General features: G+C 41.5%; 1 protein-coding gene across 1 annotated transcript in view; it reads right to left on the reverse strand.

Moving 5' to 3' along the window:
* LOC126284620 (protein sidekick-2-like) overlaps positions 1-18,724 on the reverse strand; it is a 685,635-nt gene that overhangs the window by 396,323 nt on the left and 270,588 nt on the right. The window contains exon 2 of the mRNA XM_049983689.1: positions 14,803-14,868. Within this exon, the coding sequence (XP_049839646.1) occupies positions 14,803-14,868 (66 nt within the window). The remainder of the gene's footprint in view (positions 1-14,802; positions 14,869-18,724) is intronic.

Raw genomic sequence — 18,724 nt, forward strand, 5'->3', positions numbered from 1 at the left:
ACATACACAGATGACAGTCGCATGTATCTTTATCCATTAATGTTCTGATTGAAAAATGTAACTAAACATACAAGAAAAAAAATCCTTAGGACATTTAGCAGTAGAATTTGGTAAGAGTGTTGTGCTCACTCTGAAATTACAATCTTACGAATCGAAGGTGTTATATTGTAAGTCACTGTCTGCGCAGTAACTCTGCTTTATGAGCCAAACATATCACACCTCGATGGAGTCAATCTCGTACACTCATTATTAATGCATAAATGTCGGCAGTTAACCCGAGTTATATCACCAGTAACTCGTTTTTGAGTAAATGCAGAGAAAACGAGTTCGTAAACTGTTAGAGTCATGAAGGCTGCCTAAATTATATCCCAGGTAACAGTATTTTGAATAAATGGAGTGAAAAGACGTTCGTAAACTGCGAGATTTGGGAAATATTTACACCAACGGCTAGTTACCTTTCTAAAGAGCAGCCGTAAGCTTATTCTTGCGTCAGCTGAAATCAGTTTTTATTTTCAAAATTTGGAACGAATGTTTTGCGCCACATTACTTTCAAATGACCATATGCACTGTTCGAAATTCAAAGAAAAATAGGAGTTTATAAAGATAGATAAAACACAAAATGTATAAGAACCAGAAAGGAACATTAAGGGGTGATACTCATGAAATACACACTCGTTAAAAAATCGCACCTAATCCACTGGTTTCAAGATACGGCAATGAAAGTTTATATCATATTTTACCCTAAATTATGTTTTTTTGGATTATATATATTTAACTTTCTTACGGAATTTAAAAATTTTAATTTCCCTCGATAATATACATACATTTTTCTCTGAAACTACTAAAACAAAATTTTTCTCTGTTTACTCTCTTCGAATGTAGCTAGCTTCTTTTATGAGGGTTTTGAACGTGTCGAATATAAGAATTTTAACACTTTTTAATTATAATTCTGTAAGTATAACACAAAATTCTAAAAACTATGCCTCACATCTCAACTTACATTAATAATTTCAAAATTTGCTTTTCATACAACAAAAAATTGTACCAAATATCACAAACGGATCCTTCACAGATACTGAGCAAAATGTAAATAGACTTTAAAAAACACAACTTCTATGAAATTAATTTTAATCTTCAACCTAAACTTTTTTCTAGTTTCACCTCATCAGAAGGCCCCATATTTGTACTCAGGGTCCTGTTTCTCTTTAAAAATATTATTGTGGTATCTTGTGTTCTGCCTCATTTCTTTCACCAAGTCTTCAACTGACTTTTCAACTGTAGAGAGGCGCTGTAAATCAATTCTCCTTGCGATTTCTTGAGTGAAATTTCCAATCTTAAAGCCCATTCCCTCTCATACCTTCTATCTCCCTACATTCCCGCCATTAGATACAAAAAATGCATCACGACCTGCACTTTCTGCAAATCATATCAGATGAAAATGTGGTTTTAAGGCATCCATACAAGCGAATTTAGAGACTTTTGTATTCTGGGTTTTGCCATGAACATACATTTTTAGAAGTTCTGGACCGGCCAGAAACCTGAAAGTAGCCTTGACAGCATCGAGGAAACTATTTGGAAGCCTCTTTTTGTGAATGTAAGGCTCGTTATCGCTCTAAGCCTGTTGATGTAGAAATGCTGCTTCAAAACTCTGACCTGACAGGAAGGTCACGTCATGCGATTAGTTATTTGTCAGGCACTTCGGATTCGATTTCATTATTGAAACATTGGGAACTTCTTGGCCGTTACTTCTACCAATAAGTAAAAAATAAACTGAAAATTGAACTTTCGGTCTCTTTCATGAATGCCCCCCCCACCCCCTACCTCCACCACTACCCCTTAGGAATGGATGACCAAGAACGAAACACTTAGAACAAAAAGATTGTAAGACAGCGTTGTAGTCTTTCCGTCAACTATTCGATTTATACATTAAAGCAGCACTGACAAAAATAATAGAAAGACTGAGGAGTAGGTTAAAATTCAGGGTGAAAGGATGGCAATGATAAGATTCACTCATGACACTGCTATCCGCCGTGAAAGTGAAGATGAATTTAAAAAAAAAAAAGTTCAAATGAGTCTGAGCTCTATGGAACTTAACATCTGAGGTCATCAGTCCCCTAGAACGTACAACTACTTAAACCTAACTAACCTAACGACATCACACACATGCATGCCCTAGGCAGGGTTCAAACCTGCAACCGTAGCGGTCGCGCTGTTCCACGTTGAAGCGCCTAGAACCGCTCGGCCACACCGACCGGCGAAGATGAATTAAGAGACCTGTTCAGTCGAATGAACTCACGCCAAGTGTTGAGAATAGAACGTAGAAAGTAATCAACAACAGCAGACGAGGGATTAACAGCCAATTTAAGAGCAAAGTTGACTAGAAATTAGACCTAGTAAGGGAATTATGCTATCTTAAAAACAAAACAACCAATGATGGACGAAACAAGAAAAAAATAAAAACAGACTGGAACAGGCAAAGAAGGCATTCCCAGTCAAAAGAACCCTGTCGGTATCAAACATAAGCCCTTAATCCGAGGAAAAAAATATCTGAGAAAGCACGTTCGGTGAACGACTCTGGAAAAGAAGAGGATCGAAGGGAATCAGATGTGGTGCTATAGACGGATGCTGAAAATTAGGTTGACTGGTAAGAAATAAAGAGATTTTCCGCAGAATCGGCGAAGAGCCGAACATACGGTCAACTCTGGCAAGGAGAAGGAGCGGAATGGTAGGACGCATATTATGCCAACAGGAAATAACTTTCCTGGTACTAGACAGAGCTGTAGGGGTGATAGAAAATGGAATACTTCGGACAAATAGGAGAGGAGCCAGTGTTACTCTGAAACTAAGTTAGCACAACAGAGGAAATCGTGGCGGATTGCATCTAATCAGACGACTGATGACTCCAAATATCACGTTCAGTGTCTCGGCTATCGAATCCAGTCCGTCGAATGTACTGGAAGGTTACACGCTCGCCTCTGCCGACAAGGCAGACACTGCCACAGTGCACGCACCGGAATTGTTGACCATGGGCGCGATCGCTGCGTGATCCTGCTTGAAGCCCCTCTTGCACACACACACACGCACATACACACACGCACACACACACACACGCACACACACACACATACACATACACACGCACACAACGGATACATATTCACCGAGGCGCGCCCATTTGTAATGCACACAGTTGCTAATTTACCGAACTTATTGACAGAGCCGCGACATGACAATTTCAGCTTTGCTGGCTAATTCAGCAAACGCACGGATTGCCGCCACAGAGTCGCTTAATTAAGTACTGTGCGCCCCGGCTGTCTGAAATGCGAGCACTTGTTTGCTCTGCGGTGATGAAAGAGGAAGAGGAACGAAGGGGGCCGCAGCAAACGTGAACGTGTGTTAATGCGTTAAATGTGCGTGACCGGACGGAAAAAGTGCGTCCCAGCATTGCACGTCCATTTCGCGGTAAGTGGTCGCTAAAATATTTTATTTCCCTCGGAATTTCGCTTCATTGTTTGTTACTGTGGACATGCACCTCTAATCAGCAGCTTTTTCACTCACCGCCCAGGAAGTTTTCTCTCACTACTCTTCAGTGTCGTTTGTTCTGGAGATGTGGTTGGAGAACGCGCTTCATTTTTATAATATTTGACACAATCTCAGTAGCCTATGTGGAATAGCGATCATAGTTTCCAAAAGAATTTTTTTTTAATATCTAGATCGCAAATTGATACAATCTTTCCAGTTGGTTGAAATTAAAGTGCAGCTACTCACTGCGGTACAGTGAGGACTACAATTATCGTACGACACCAAAACTTGGTAGATATTGTGATGCATTAACGCGGACGTGATTTACGCTGGAAAGAAAACAGTTCCAATGTTTGCCACCAGCTGCAAATCAGGCGCTGTGAATGGAAGAAAGACTAATAGAAATATTTCTCTATAAATTGGATTAGGAAGGCATTATGTTGATATATTGTTCACCGCCGTGTGATGTGGTCTGGCTGTGGTCGCCAGTATTTTATTTTGATAGAAGCTCGCCTTGATGCAGCTTAATTCACGTGAAGTAGCATATGGTACAAAAGTGGAGTAAGGTACAAGCGACAGAAGGTACTGAACTTGTTTCTGATTGGTCTGCACGTTTGGGTGCCATGTGCCAAAACACCTAACTTCCCTTATTAATTAGTTGTATTCTTTTCATTGTATTTAACCCAGTTTTTATTATTACAAACTCCCATGGATACCCTACGAGTCTATAGTTTTTGTTTAGTAAATTTCAGAAGTTTTGAGAATCATAAGAGTAACGATATTGCAACCGAAGTGCTTCGGATGAGGTAGATGAAGTACTTCGGCTGCGCTAGTCACTATGTTTCGGGCGTTCTGGAGGGACGGACACGTTGTTTCGGGTGTTCTTCAGAACCGGACATGTATCTTTGCTTCCAGCTAACAGGTCATACTCTACAACGGAAGTGAATATAAAAATTACAGTACAATTAAGAAATCTATGTCGAGTGTTTTAAAAGACAGTGTAAAATGTGTGAATATTTAAATAATAACCTAACAGGGAACATTAATGAAAAGTGTAGCCTACCATCGTTGTTAGTACTACAGATTTTGCCCTCTGTAGACACAGAGACTAACCTGGGCAAGTGGCATCCAATAAAAAACACAATCACAGGTTCATGTTAACAGCGTAGCAGCCTCCGCCGAAGAAACTCCCACTACCGACGAGCTGTCTTCTGCGCTGTGGATACAACTTTAGAGGACGACAGGTTGGTAGAAGGAACTGTTAGAGACTCTTATTCAGTCTCTCCAAATCTCTCCTGGTTCCACATCTGATTTCTAAAGCACACATCATTTATAGCTGCTTATACAACGTATTCAATATGAGCACCAGATTCATCGATGAGGAGCACGAGATTCATCGCCGAGGAGCTCTACAGTGCCAGATTAGCGCCTGGTAACCAGTATTGAAACTATTTTTTCCAGCTTAATTGTGTTCCACATTAACTCATCAGAATATCTGCCAAGTTTCGCTACCATTGGATAACTACAGTCCTCATTGGACGTCTCTGACTAGCTGCACTTTAAATATAATCCTTTTAAATATAAGATCCCTCCATGAGCGATGTGGACTCTGCTAGAAATGATCTTTAGATCTAACATTGACGGAAAAAATTTTGTTCATAAAAAGTTCTGCCTACTTAGGACACGTACAGTATAAGCAGGAAGGAAAGTGACTGAGAAAATACCAAAAAGCTATCGTCACTACCGAGTGTAACTCGTCGCATATTGCACAATCAGGTACTGAATTATTAAAACTAATGTGTTTGATGATACTTCAGCTTAAGGTAGACACCTCTACATCTGCTAGAAGGCACCACTTAATGTACGCTTATATAATTAAATTGATCGTAGTACAAAAACAGTAGAATAAAAGAAAATGGTTCAAATGGCTCTGAGCACTATGGGACTTAACATCTGTGGTCCTCAGTCCCCTACAACTTAGATCTACTTAAACCTAACTAACCTAAGGACATCACACACATCCATGCCCGAAGCAGGATTCTAACCTGCGACCGCAGCAGTCGCGCGGTTCCTGACTGAGCGCCTGAACCGCTAGACCACCGCGGCCGGCAGTAGAATAAAAATGAAGGTGATTAAACTTAGGGTAGTGAAAGAGTTCAGTGACTTATAACAGTAAATGTGTTTTGGTATATTACAATTTACTTAAGTGCATCTTTTGGTTATCAGTTAACAGCTTACTGATCACAATAACAATATTATCTTTTCATATAGTCTCCCCACATTAACTGCGTTTTCTTTTCCTTTGATTTATTAATACGACAAATTTAATTATGTAACTATACAACATAAATAGCAGCTTCATTGAGCACACGCGAGAAGTTACACATGGTAACGATTGTTCCGAGGCACAGTGTCTGTCACTTCCTTTCCTTTTTATATCTTTTCACGAAATTAACTTTTCCGACTGTTTTAGATGTGAAACTGGTGACACAGTTGTATAAACTTGGATTCTATACAAATATAAAGTCTTACATGCTTCATAGTTATTTAGAGAGATTAAGAATTAAGTTAGTGAATTCTTCCCGCAATGGAAGAGCTGAATATGGAGCAGGAGTCGACAAACTGCCTTCCCAAACATGTTTGTTGTGCCGGGAGCGACAGCAGTGGTTTTTCATAGTAACCTACGAATGAAGGTGGAGAAAACATGCTACTGAACATTAAAAGTGCACCAACATGAAGGCACCATGTATCATGTAATTGGCATTAATTGTACTACTGGCTTCAATATGCACATTGTTAGTATTTCAGAACAGCATCAAAGAATAGGAGTAACATTACCTGGGATATATACGCTGTCAACTCACATTAATGTGACACCAACTTATTTCTCAATCAACGGGCAGTAACCACTCACAGATGGCACGTGGCAGCAGTAGCAGTGGAGGGTATGTAGGGTGTCTCGTCGGGACGCGGAAAAAGTGCAGCAGTTGTCTAATGCGTAAAAGAAGTGATGTATCAATCGTTCAGAAGGGCATGGTTATTGGCTTTCAGGCCATAGGTGGAAACATTTCCCAGACTACTAAGCATGTAAACTGTCCGAGTGCCGATGTCGTTAAAGTATACTGTCATTGCGTAAATGGGCCTAAACCAAGCCAGCGCCGAAGCAATTGTGGGGCACCACTGACCATAGATAACAGGGGTGAACGACAGCTGAGAGATGTGTACAGGCAAATACATGTGCATCTGCTGAGAGGCTGACCACCAAGATGGATGAACTAATGGGCTAGCTACCAAAAGTGTATTCACAACGACCCGTAACGGAAATTGCTGCATGTGGGTCTCCACAACAAGCAGCCATGCTGATGTCCATCAGCGACGAAGGCCAGAATTTGCAATGAGTCGTGACAGGAGGCCTTTTCAGATAAATGCATAGGGGAGATAGCCACTGGTGTGGATGGCGTAAACGTCTGAAAGCAGCAAACGCCCAGGAACAGTATGCGAGAAACATTATATGTGATGGAGGCACTATAAGATTAACCTCAAACTACTGGATCTGAAATGAATTCCATGTGCATGTTTGAAATCTAAGTCCCAATCACTAAAACTACTTGGAAAATAATTATCTAAGTTGTTGCAACATAACCCAGACTAAGATGGTGCTGAAAAAGTATGGATTAGTTATTTTAATTGGGATACATCTAATATTCTGAGTTTTTCCAAACAGCCTGGCAGAGATCTGCACAGAGTTCGTCCATACTTTAGGCCAACTGGAAACCGAATGTCGCAGAAACGGGTAGTGGCAGCTATCTGTCACACTGCTAATCCATAGGGGGAGGAGAGGAGGTTCCTACCAACGCCGAAGATTCCATCACAGGTACATCTTCGACGACTGAGTCCAAATGTTAAGTTCACACCTAACCTTAAGTACAGTATTTATCCTTTTACTACAACTACTCTACTCACGAAACCACAGTCAAGACAGTCACTCATTCCCTAAGTGAGACAACATATAGGGATGCGAAAAGGGTGTGCAATATGAAATGTATACTACTGAAGGAAGAAAAATTGTAGCTGTTACCAAATGTCTCGAAAAGTTCTCGACCAATTTTCTTCCGATTTTTACACAATAATCTAACAAACCTTCGGACCGACATAGCCTCCATTCTTTTTAATGTATACGATATATATATATATATATATATATATATATATATATATATATATATATATATATATATATATATATATATACACTCCTGGAAATTGAAATAAGAACACCGTGAATTCATTGTCCCAAGAAGGGGAAACTTTATTGACACATTCCTGGGGTCAGATACATCACATGATCACACTGACAGAACCACAGGCACATAGACACAGGCAATAGAGCATGCACAATGTCGGCACTAGTACAGTGTATATCCAACTTTCGTAGCAATGCAGGCTGCTATTCTCCCATGGAGACGATCGTAGAGATGCTGGATGTAGTCCTGTGGAACGGCTTGCCATGCCATTTCCACCTGGCGCCTCAGTTGGACCAGCGTTCGTGCTGGACGTGCAGACCGCGTGAGACGACGCTTCATCCAGTCCCAAACATGCTCAATGGGGGACAGATCCGGAGGTCTTGCTGGCCAGGGTAGTTGACTTACACCTTCTAGAGCAGGTTGGGTGGCACGGGATACTTACGGACGTGCATTGTCCTGTTGGAACAGCAAGTTCCCTTGCCGCTCTAGGAATGGTAGAACGATGGGTTCGATGACGGTTTGGATGTACCGTGCACTATTCAGTGTCCCCTCGACGATCACCAGAGGTGTACGGCCAGTGTAGGAGATCGCTCCCCACACCATGATGCCGGTTGTTGCCCCTGTGTGCCTCGGTCGTATGCAGTCCTGATTGTGGCGCTCACCTGCACGGCGCCAAACACGCATACGACCATCATTGGCACCAAGGCAGAAGCGACTCTCATCGCTGAAGACGACACGTCTCCATTCGTCCCTCCATTCACGCCTGTCGCGACACCACTGGAGGCGGGCTGCACGATGTTGGGGCGTGAGCGGAAGACGGCCTAACGGTGTGCGGGACCGCAGCCCAGCTTCATAGAGACGGTTGCGAATGGTCCTCGCCGATACCCCAGGAGCAACAGTGTCCCTAATTTGCTGGGAAGTGGCGGTGCGGTCCCCTACGGCACTGCGTAGGATCCTACGGTCTTGGCGTGCATCCGTGCGTCGCTGCAGTCCGGTCCCAGGTCGACGGGCACGTGCACCTTCCGCAGACCACTGGCGACAACATCGATGTACTGTGGAGACCTCACGCCCCACGTGTTGAGCAATTCGGCGGTACGTCCACCCGGCCTCCCGCATGCCCGCTATACGCCCTCGCTCAAAGTCCGTCAACTGCACATACGGTTCACGTCCACGCTGTCGCGGCATGCTACCAGTGTTAAAGACTGCGATGGAGCTCCGTATGCCACGGCAAACTGGCTGATACTGACGGCGGCGGTGCACAAATGCTGCGCAGCTAGCGCCATTCGACGGCCAACACCGCGGTTCCTGGTGTGTCCGCTGTTCCGTGCGTGTGATCATTGCTTGTACAGCCCTCTTGCAGTGTCCGGAGCAAGTATGGTGGGTCTGACACACCGGTGTCAATGTGTTCTTTTTTCAATTTCCAGGAGTGTATATATAGTTCCGTACAGGAAGACAAATCGGAGTTTAACGTTGTTAGAAAAATCTTCGAGAAGTTCGTGACTGATTTATTTCAAATTCTTGCTAATAAATGCTCACACGAACACAGGCAACACTTGTTAAATATATAAGTAAATTAGAAATTCTGTTAACAAAAATTTCGAAAAATTCTTGACGATTTTTACACTAAACTCTAATAAACATTCCGACATGTGTATGATACAGAACTTTTAATAATATGGCAGATAAATAATGCTACATGAAGAGCAAAAGTAGTTAGCTGCATACTCGAAATGTTCCTGAGCGTCTTACTTCAGAATTTTAAGCGATACTGTAATAAACGCTCGGACTGACATGGACTACACAGTTCTTAAATACGTGTGCTATATGAAAATCTACTTCAAAAATGGCTCTGAACACTATGGGACTTAACATGTATGGTCATCAGTCCCTTAGAACTTACAACTACTTAAACCTAACTAACCTAAGGACATCACACAACACCCAGCCATCACGAGGCAGAGAAAATCCCTGACCCCGCCGGGAATCGAACCCGGGAACCGGGGTGTGGGAAGCGAGAACGCTACCGCACGAGCACGAGATGCTGGCTTAAGACCTACTGTACAACTATATTAAAATAAGTTATTTTTTACAATAATTATCGAAAACCTCGAACAGTTATTGATAGATTTACTTCTGATTTTCGTATGATACCTCAATAAAAATCTCAGATAGTTCCCGACAGATTTTCTCACAAATTTCACAAGATAACCTAATCAATGTTTGGACACACGTACGCTACGTATCTTGTAATACATGCCGTATATAAATCTATATAAAGGCAGATCGTTGTTTCATTGTGTTAATAAAAATCTCGGAAAGTCCTGATAGATATACATTGTTTACGGTATAAAGACGAGTTACTCATCAATATTCTTAACGAAGGTTTCGAAAAGAGCTTCGCCAAATTGCTTAAAATTTTACACGCTACTCTAATATATGTTCTGTCACTTTTTGAAACATATACGTCCAATAAATAAATATCTGATACATAAAGGGGCTATATTTATATTTATTATAGGAATGCCTATCAGGACTTTTATATATATATATATATATATATATATATATATATATATATATATATATATATATATATATATATATATATATAAAACGTCGATGCGGTCGACAACGCCTGTGTAAGACAACAAGTATCTGGGGACGTTGTCACATCGGTTACTGTTGCTACACTGGCAGTTTATCAAGATTTAATGCTGCAGATATCAATGCAGGGTGAGACGGTACAAACCTCCGGTACTAGATGAATATTTCTAGTGTGCAAGGATTGCTTTGTGGACAGCGAGTGCGCTACATGGAGAGCGATTTGCGGAAGCACGTGTCGCGCCCGCGCGAGATTTGCAATGGTCGGTGGGATGGTCTCCGCTGCTGGGCGGCCACATGGCCCGCACCTTGGGCCATAGTTTGGTTTTTAGCGCATTACTCGAAAACTATGTAACTTACGGTGAAGAGCGATGCGGCAGTGGATTGTGGTCAGCAATATGCACCTTCTGAAAGAGCCATCTTTATTTCACGTCACGAGACGCAAAAGTTATAGTAATCTCAAAATCGGTTAATATCACTAATACTGAAAGATTAATAAAATAGTAAATAACAACTTACAGGGATGAGCGAGCTCTGATTAAAAACGTCTCGTCATGGCGAATCAAGTGCCGTAGTCATATGCTAAGATTCATAAATAATTAAGTCAGTAAAAACCAATAAACAAAATTTGAGGGAAAATTGTTTATAAAATTCAATAGAAAATTCATGACGTAAAGAACGGCACTATATAATATTTTGGGTGGCATCACACGTATTTTAAACTAGTAAAGTTATACTATACACTTTACCTGCAATAGTTTTCATTGTTTACACATTATTATTAATATTTATCCCTATAATTAATGAATTATTATAGATATGAAGATTTTGAGCAGCGCAATGTGTAGACCGCTATAGATTGAAAAATGGTGTTATAGACAGTTCTATGTTAAAACTTTGCAGCACAGATGTAAACAAACCAATTTGCGCTAATTGGTGAAACTTTGCAATCTAAACTTGACTTATGGGCAATAGGATAATCCTAGAAGTTAATTCAACATGGTAAATACGATATACTTTTTAGCGCAGTTCCGATTGCGTACTTATTTCTGTCGAGGGATGTATGTATCAATAATTGTAACCTTAACTGGTGAGATTAGCTCTTAAATAAGCAGGGGGGTGGACATCCGAACCTATATAAGCGAGCGGCCATATTCGCCAGGGGTCAGTCGGTTTGGAGGGGGGGGGTGGCGAGCGAACCCCACTTGAGTGTGGCCCATGTGGTCGTCTGACAAATTTTTTTCGCGCCGATTTATTTCGACGAAGAGCATTGTTCAATAGTGCAAGTGTGCAAGCACATATTTTGTGAACTGGAAGTGCTATGATTACTTGTGTGAGTAGGAACTAAGTGATATACATCGGAGTAAGTGAACATGTGGCTGTCTGTGATTTCGCGCCAAAACTGCAAAGAACAAAGAGGACAGTGGGACTTGATTGAGTAATTTTCCTTTACAGCGGCCTACATAACTGCCCGGAGTCCAATTATTATTAAACTAAGACTGTAAACCGTCTCACCAGTGCTAATTGTGTGTGAAAGAATGGAAGACGCCAAAAAATAGTGATTGAATTGTTTCGTGAAAAAAATGATTTTATTTTAATAATAGATTTATTTTTGTTTCCTAGCGTAAACTGTACTCATGTGTGAGTGAATAATTAATTCAGAACCTATAAATAATTTTGGGGTGTGAAAGAGTGTTCTAATGCACCAAGTGTAGAAATCATCCCCTGAGACTTACGTGAGAGCAAAAATTTGCAACAACATTTTTAACCAACATTTGTTTATGCACATTCGCGTGATAACGCGTCAACCGCACTTCTTTATTTACCGCCCCGTCGCATGGGCCACCAAGAAGTGTCAGTTTACGAACCATTGAAAGAAACATCGTCGGTATAGGCTTTCGGCGCCGAAGGCCCACTCGTGCAGCCTCCATGAGCGCACAAGACAAAGCTTTACGCCTAGCCTGGGCCCGTCAACACCTACATTGGACTGTTGGTGGGACGAGTCTCGTTTAAAATCGTTTCGAGCGGATGGACGTGTACAAGTACGGAGACAACATTGTGAACCCATGGACCGTGCATGTCAGCAGGAGACTGTTCAAGCTGGTGTAGGCTCTGTAATGGTGTGTTGCGTGCGCAATTGGACTGATATGGGACCCCTGATGCATCTAGATACGACTCTGACAGGAGACATGTACGTAAGCATCATGTCTGATCACCTGCATCCATTCATGACCATTGTGCATTACGACAGACTTGGGCAATTCCACCAGGACAATGCGTCACCCCAGATGTCAAGAATATCTATAGAGTGACTGCAGGAACAGTCTTCTGAGTTTCCGCTGGCCTCTAATCTCCCCAGACAAGAGCATTATTGAGCGTATCAGAGATGCATTGCATTGTGCTGTGCAGAAGGGATACCCACCCTCTCGTACACTTACGGATTTATGACATTCCCTGCAGTTTTTATGGACTCTATTCCTTCCAGCACTGATTCAGACATTAATCGAGTCCCTGAAACGTCGTGTTGCTGCGCTTTGAGTGCTCGCGAGACCCCCACAAGATATTAGGTAAGTGTACCAATATATATTCCTGGTAGTGAATTTGACCCTAGATATCAGAGCATTTAAACCGTTAGACAAATTGTTTCTTGTACATATATTCTTTCCTCTCTTATACAGCTTCAAGCAAAAAATAAATGAAAATATAGTGTTTTTTGTTTTTATTTAGAAGTCCGTTTTAAGAGGAAAGATAAAGGTTATATTTATAGGTTATCAACTTATGATTAGAACAGTACTATGAAATATTAATCAGCGGAAACTTAGTAGACTTACTCGATCATAGATACAGATTGAAACCATGAGAAAGCTCTGAAGATAATATTCACACATATGCAGCAACTGGAGATATCTCTCCTGTACCCCTTATAATAATTATCTCAACCGATTTACCCATTGATTCTAAGTGGTTTCGTTTCCCAGTGGTGGTTCATTTGGAATATAAGTAAAAGAAGGCTCAAGGTCAAAGAGAGGAGATGGACTAGGAGGGGATGTGAAAAAAATGAACAGAGAGAGGGGGTAAGGAGATGATGGCGGGGAAGGAGGAGTTGGACAGAGGGGGGGGGGGGAGTGAGGAAGAGATGTAGACTGGAGGGAAGAGGAGACGGACTGTGAAAGGGTGAGTAGAAGAAGATGCACAAAAAACGGAGAAAGAGGTGGGGGGGGGGGGGGGGCAGGCTGCAGCAGATTGTATGATTCTGTGGGAACTGCATTAATGTTAGCCTCATCATTAACTTTCTGGAATCATCATTGTTAAAATTAATATCACAGTTTTACTGAATCTCTGTGTTACGCCGTCTGGTGTGACACATACTACACACAAAATTATAATGCCGAAGAGCCACATAGAAATGAGCTTTTCTTATCAAGGCTTCGATGTCAAGCTTTCCCGACTTTGCTAGTGTAATTTGACACTTTGTTTTGCTCTATCTCCATTGACTTTGTAAAACGAAATCAACGGGAAACTTCTTCCCATAGAGCCTTCGATAGGAGTCTTTGAGTACGATATTTATCCGTACCCGTATTTCGATTAATATTTAGATTTAGAACATTCAAGTCATGGTGTTCTTAAAAAGTCAGAGGACACTCCATAATCGGATTTGAATGTAGACGTGCTAGTTACGTTTTTCTGCTTCGCTCTCTGTTTCCTTTCAGATATTTATTTATGGCTCCTAATCATATTTCAACCACTTTTCAGGGGATACTGCACATGTCTCTGAAAAAGAATTCGATTTTCAAATGTATAACACTTTGCCATTCAAAATAGATATTCAAACTTCGTTTACATCTATGGGAAGAGCATTTTTCCCATTGAATATATTATTACTAAATTACAGAATGGCATAGCTATGTTGTGGGTTATATTCAGCCATTAGTTTTGTGTCATGTTATGGTTCTAAAGTTCACTTGAATTTTAAAATACTTGCCACAGTGCGTGGAAATGCCCCGTGTACCTCTTCACCGAGGTGGACCCGCCCGAATAACTGTGTGTTAGCACGCCGCTTTCGCTATTCGGTGAAGCGCGTGCGTCGGTGCCGTATCCTACTGAAGAACTGACGAAGGTCAGTATGCTGATCAGACTAGATGCAGCATTTATTCAGTTTCCCACATCCTAATAGCTGAATACCTCCCTCATTCCCACGTCCCGCCTCATTTACATAAATGGCATACATTTCGAAAACATTCTCAGACTTTTACATGGAATAACACTAAATGCAGGCACATGGTGTACACAAGCTGCGTCACAGGGCGAAAGGTACGGCAACAGGAAGGAAGGAGTAGGAACCGGTCACTTTATGTCACTAAAATTGTAGAAATCGAATTAACATACTCTGCCCATGAAGATAATAGTAGGAGAAAGGAGGAAAAAGGAGACTTACCCGTTGAAGTAGCCACTGTGCTCTCAGGTATTAATCTTGTGCTCGAAACATCTTCTTCACTGCCAACTGCGACAAAAAAAAAAGAGTTACGAAGATAAGAATTAGAACTAAACTAAATTTATATTTATTAAGCACATCTGCGGACACGTTCCACTACAGTCCCAGTCCTTTAGCTATCATGTGAAAAATGTATCACAAAATCAGCAGACACAAGTTAAGTGTAGTCGCAAGAGTCTGTAATTAAACAAGCACTAGTGAAAAATTTTCATTCCTAATTTTAGAATCCTAGCAGGGATGTGAAACGCAGCAGAATATTTTTAAAAGTTCCTGTTGGTATCCAAACATAGTGCAAGCAGAAGACAGTAGCTCAGTCCTGCAGCTCTGTTCTGTAACGTAGTTTTAAGGATGCTATTACGTCGCACTTTGTTCCACTCGAAAAACCGTAAACCGTTTTGCCACATTTTGTGAGGCCATAAAATTTTGTCCCTGAAGAGAAATATGGTAGAGCAGAATGTCAGTTATCTTTTCTTTCCTTCATATCCTGGAATCGAATCGCAGTATAAATGTTTTATCTGCTAGGAACGGAAATTGATACGGCTGTTAAGAAACATAGGCAACCAAGAACGGAGTACTTGTTTGGAGACAGAGTGTACCGTTATGTACCTTACACGGAAAAAAACTATGCTGACTGGTATGAAGAGAGAAATTTTCTTTCGTTTTCTTTAGACGAACGTCTCTACTCTTGGGGGTGGGAAGCGTCGGTGGTGGAACGATTGTGCGCGTCCTTTGTTGCAGTGTAGCTGAATTAACTGTCCCACACCATTATGGTTTCGCAAACTGTAGCAGGTCTTAAACGGGGTAGTCTAAGGTAAGGAAGCAATGGTCAGCAATAAATATTTATTGTACACATGAAATATAAACTTTCACCTTGTAAGACCTACTTCTGTTCATAGCGCCTGTTCAGTTTATGGACCGTCAGACTCGATGCATGGATTAGGCCAACGCACAACATTTTGCTGCGTTCTCTCGAATGTCCCTGTCTTCTCTTGTACAAGGACACAGGCCCAAAGACCATACCTCCCTGTTACTCTTCAGTAATGGCTTCTTGTAACTCCATAGGAAAGAGTAGCAGGGGGTTAGATTCGGGAATTGTGAGAAGAAACCTTCCCTTACATTCCACCCTATGGAGGAATCGTTCCATTGCCCAGCACCGACGTGCTGAAAGTTGTGGCCTATCAAGGATAAGGAGACGTAATAGCTGCAACTCGATATGTGGCCAAGTACACCAACCTCCTGCGCCTTAGAGAGTGGACCTTCTCTTGCTACCACAATCACAGAGAAACAAAGCTTTTTACAGAGAGATCGCTATGTGACGCTTGATGGACTGAATTCAGAATGTAGGCAATCGAGGCTTTTAATTACATACCCTATGTACAAAACTTAATGACGAATGTAGCTTTGGCATGATGTGTCGCCGTCAAGTAATATAGCTCAAAACTTGGCCCATACATAGAAGGATCACAAATGATACGTTCATTCAAAGACTATAATCACAATAAAGTCGCCCTATTTGATGTTGGTCGCCTGGACATTACGAAAGGCGAGACATGTTTCTTAGTTGTGTGTATGATCACAACGGACGATAATACAGGGTGCTCCCATGCTAGCCACAATGTTGGTAAGGTATTCCTGTGGTATGGTGCCCATTCGTCGACCAGCGCAGATGGCAACTGAAGCATGATCTTTGGTGCACGTGGACGTGGCGCTCGCTATGCGTCTCCCTAACGCAACCCACATGTTCTCGATGTGATTGAACCATTTCACAGCTCCAGACGTAAATATACGCTAATCGTTTCAATGCTCCAGACGTATATATACTATTTTCTATAAAAAATACTAACAGCTGTTCCCTGCTACAGACGTATAGTTACGTATAACGCCGACAATCGCGCCAGCGAGTCGGAGGTAACTGTTGCGCAAGTATGCTGTTTAACTGTTGGAATACTAGCAAATACCTGAACGACTATTTAATGCTGAATTCTATTTCTACTGAGTTCATTCGTATCGCTATATCGCCTAGTTTGTGTGCGGCCGTTTCCGCCTTACCGAATAAAATGACGCGACGTTACCGTCCGTTTACAGACGATGAGCTGCAGAGTATTCTAAACCAAAGTGACGACGGGGACATCATCAGGCCCAGTCCAACTATTATGGATGGACAGATAATGACGACGACGAGCTGGCAGATAAATCTGTCACCACAAATATTAAAAAAATATTTGTGAACCAACACACGTTGAACCAGTAAATGCAGATCCAGATTTTGATGTTATCGTCGATTCTTTCTCCGATTTCGAAGACGAGCCCGAGCGTATGCCTGAAAAATCTCCTAAGAGACACAAAACAGTTGATTTTAGATGGAAAGACTGATTTCGACCCTAAAGTGTAAATTTCGACAACAGTGGTTCCTGTTGCAAAATCCTCGATTTATAGGATTTATTTATTTTATACGACTGCTTTCAAGTGTTTCTTTAGCCAAGAAATTGTGAGCTACGTAGCTGAACAATGTAATTTTCATTATGAACACCTTTGTAATGATGCCAGTGAAAAATCAAGACTGCAACGTTAGAAAAACACAAACAGTGACGAAGTTTACTGTTTCCTTGCTGTAAATGATCTCGTGGCTCAAGTGAGAAAAAATGAAATAAACAGTTATTGGAACAATGGTCAGTTACTGTCTTCTCCAATGTTTGCGCAAATCATGCCGAGAGGTAGATATCTTCTGTTACTTAGAATGTTACATTTTGCTGATAACAGTAAGCACCCTGGAGATGAGAAGATCTGGAAATTACGTAGAACTGTTGATCAGTTAAGAAAAGTATTTCCAGGTGCTTTCTATGATTTTAAAAATTTGTGCATTAACGAAAGTTTAGTTCTCTTCAAAGGTCGTGTCTTCTTCAAGCAGTACATTCCTTCCAAATGCCAGAGATTTAGTGTAAAAAATTTTGTGTTATGTGATTGTGAAACTGGTTTTATTCTTGACGTTATTATTTATGTGGGTGTAGCAACAGACATAAAAAAAGAAACTGACTTTGGTGTAAATGTAGGAATACTTGGAGGCATTGTTCTCACTTTACTTGAACGTTACCTTGGTAAAGATCACACATTATATGTTGACAATTGGTACACTAGCCCAACGTTATTTTCTTATTTGCACGACAGAGTGACCACAAAGGCATGCCGGCTTTGTCAATAAAACCTAGAAAAGGCGAGATCGAGTGGCAGGACAAGCGGGAAGTGAGGATGCTTTCAACTCGCCCTACAAGTGAAATTACAGCGACTGACAAAATTGACAGAGCCAGGAATGAACCGCCGGCCGGGTTGGCCAAGCAGTTGTAGGCTCTACAGTCTGGAACCGCACGACCGCTACGGTCGCAGGTTTGAATCCTGTCTCGGGCATGGATGTGTGTGGTGTCTTTAGGTTAGTTAGGTTTAAGTAGTTCTAAGTTCTAGGGGACTGATGACCTCAGAAGTCAAGTCCTATAGTGCTAAGATCCATTTGAACCACGAATGAACCAAAAACAAAACCAGCTTGGATCGTAAGCTACACTGAAAATATGGGGGTCGTTGACATGAGCGACATGATGCTAAGTTCAGTAGAATGTGTACCAAAAACTGTAAAGTGGTATAAGAAAAGTATTTTTTCATTTGGTGGATCTGTCCCTGCTCAGTGCGCATGCATTATATAAAACTCAAACGGGACGAAATATTTCAGTGTCTGATTTTCAACATAAACTTATCATCCTAGAGATTCACCACCAACCGCAAACAGAGGGACGTCATGAAAGGAGGTCGGCTGATGGTGACAATCCCTTACGCCTAACCGAGCGCCACTTTATCTCTCTAATCCCAGGAATTGCAA

This window comes from Schistocerca gregaria, chromosome 8 (assembly GCF_023897955.1).
Source record: "Schistocerca gregaria isolate iqSchGreg1 chromosome 8, iqSchGreg1.2, whole genome shotgun sequence".
NCBI lineage: Eukaryota > Metazoa > Arthropoda > Insecta > Orthoptera > Acrididae > Schistocerca > Schistocerca gregaria.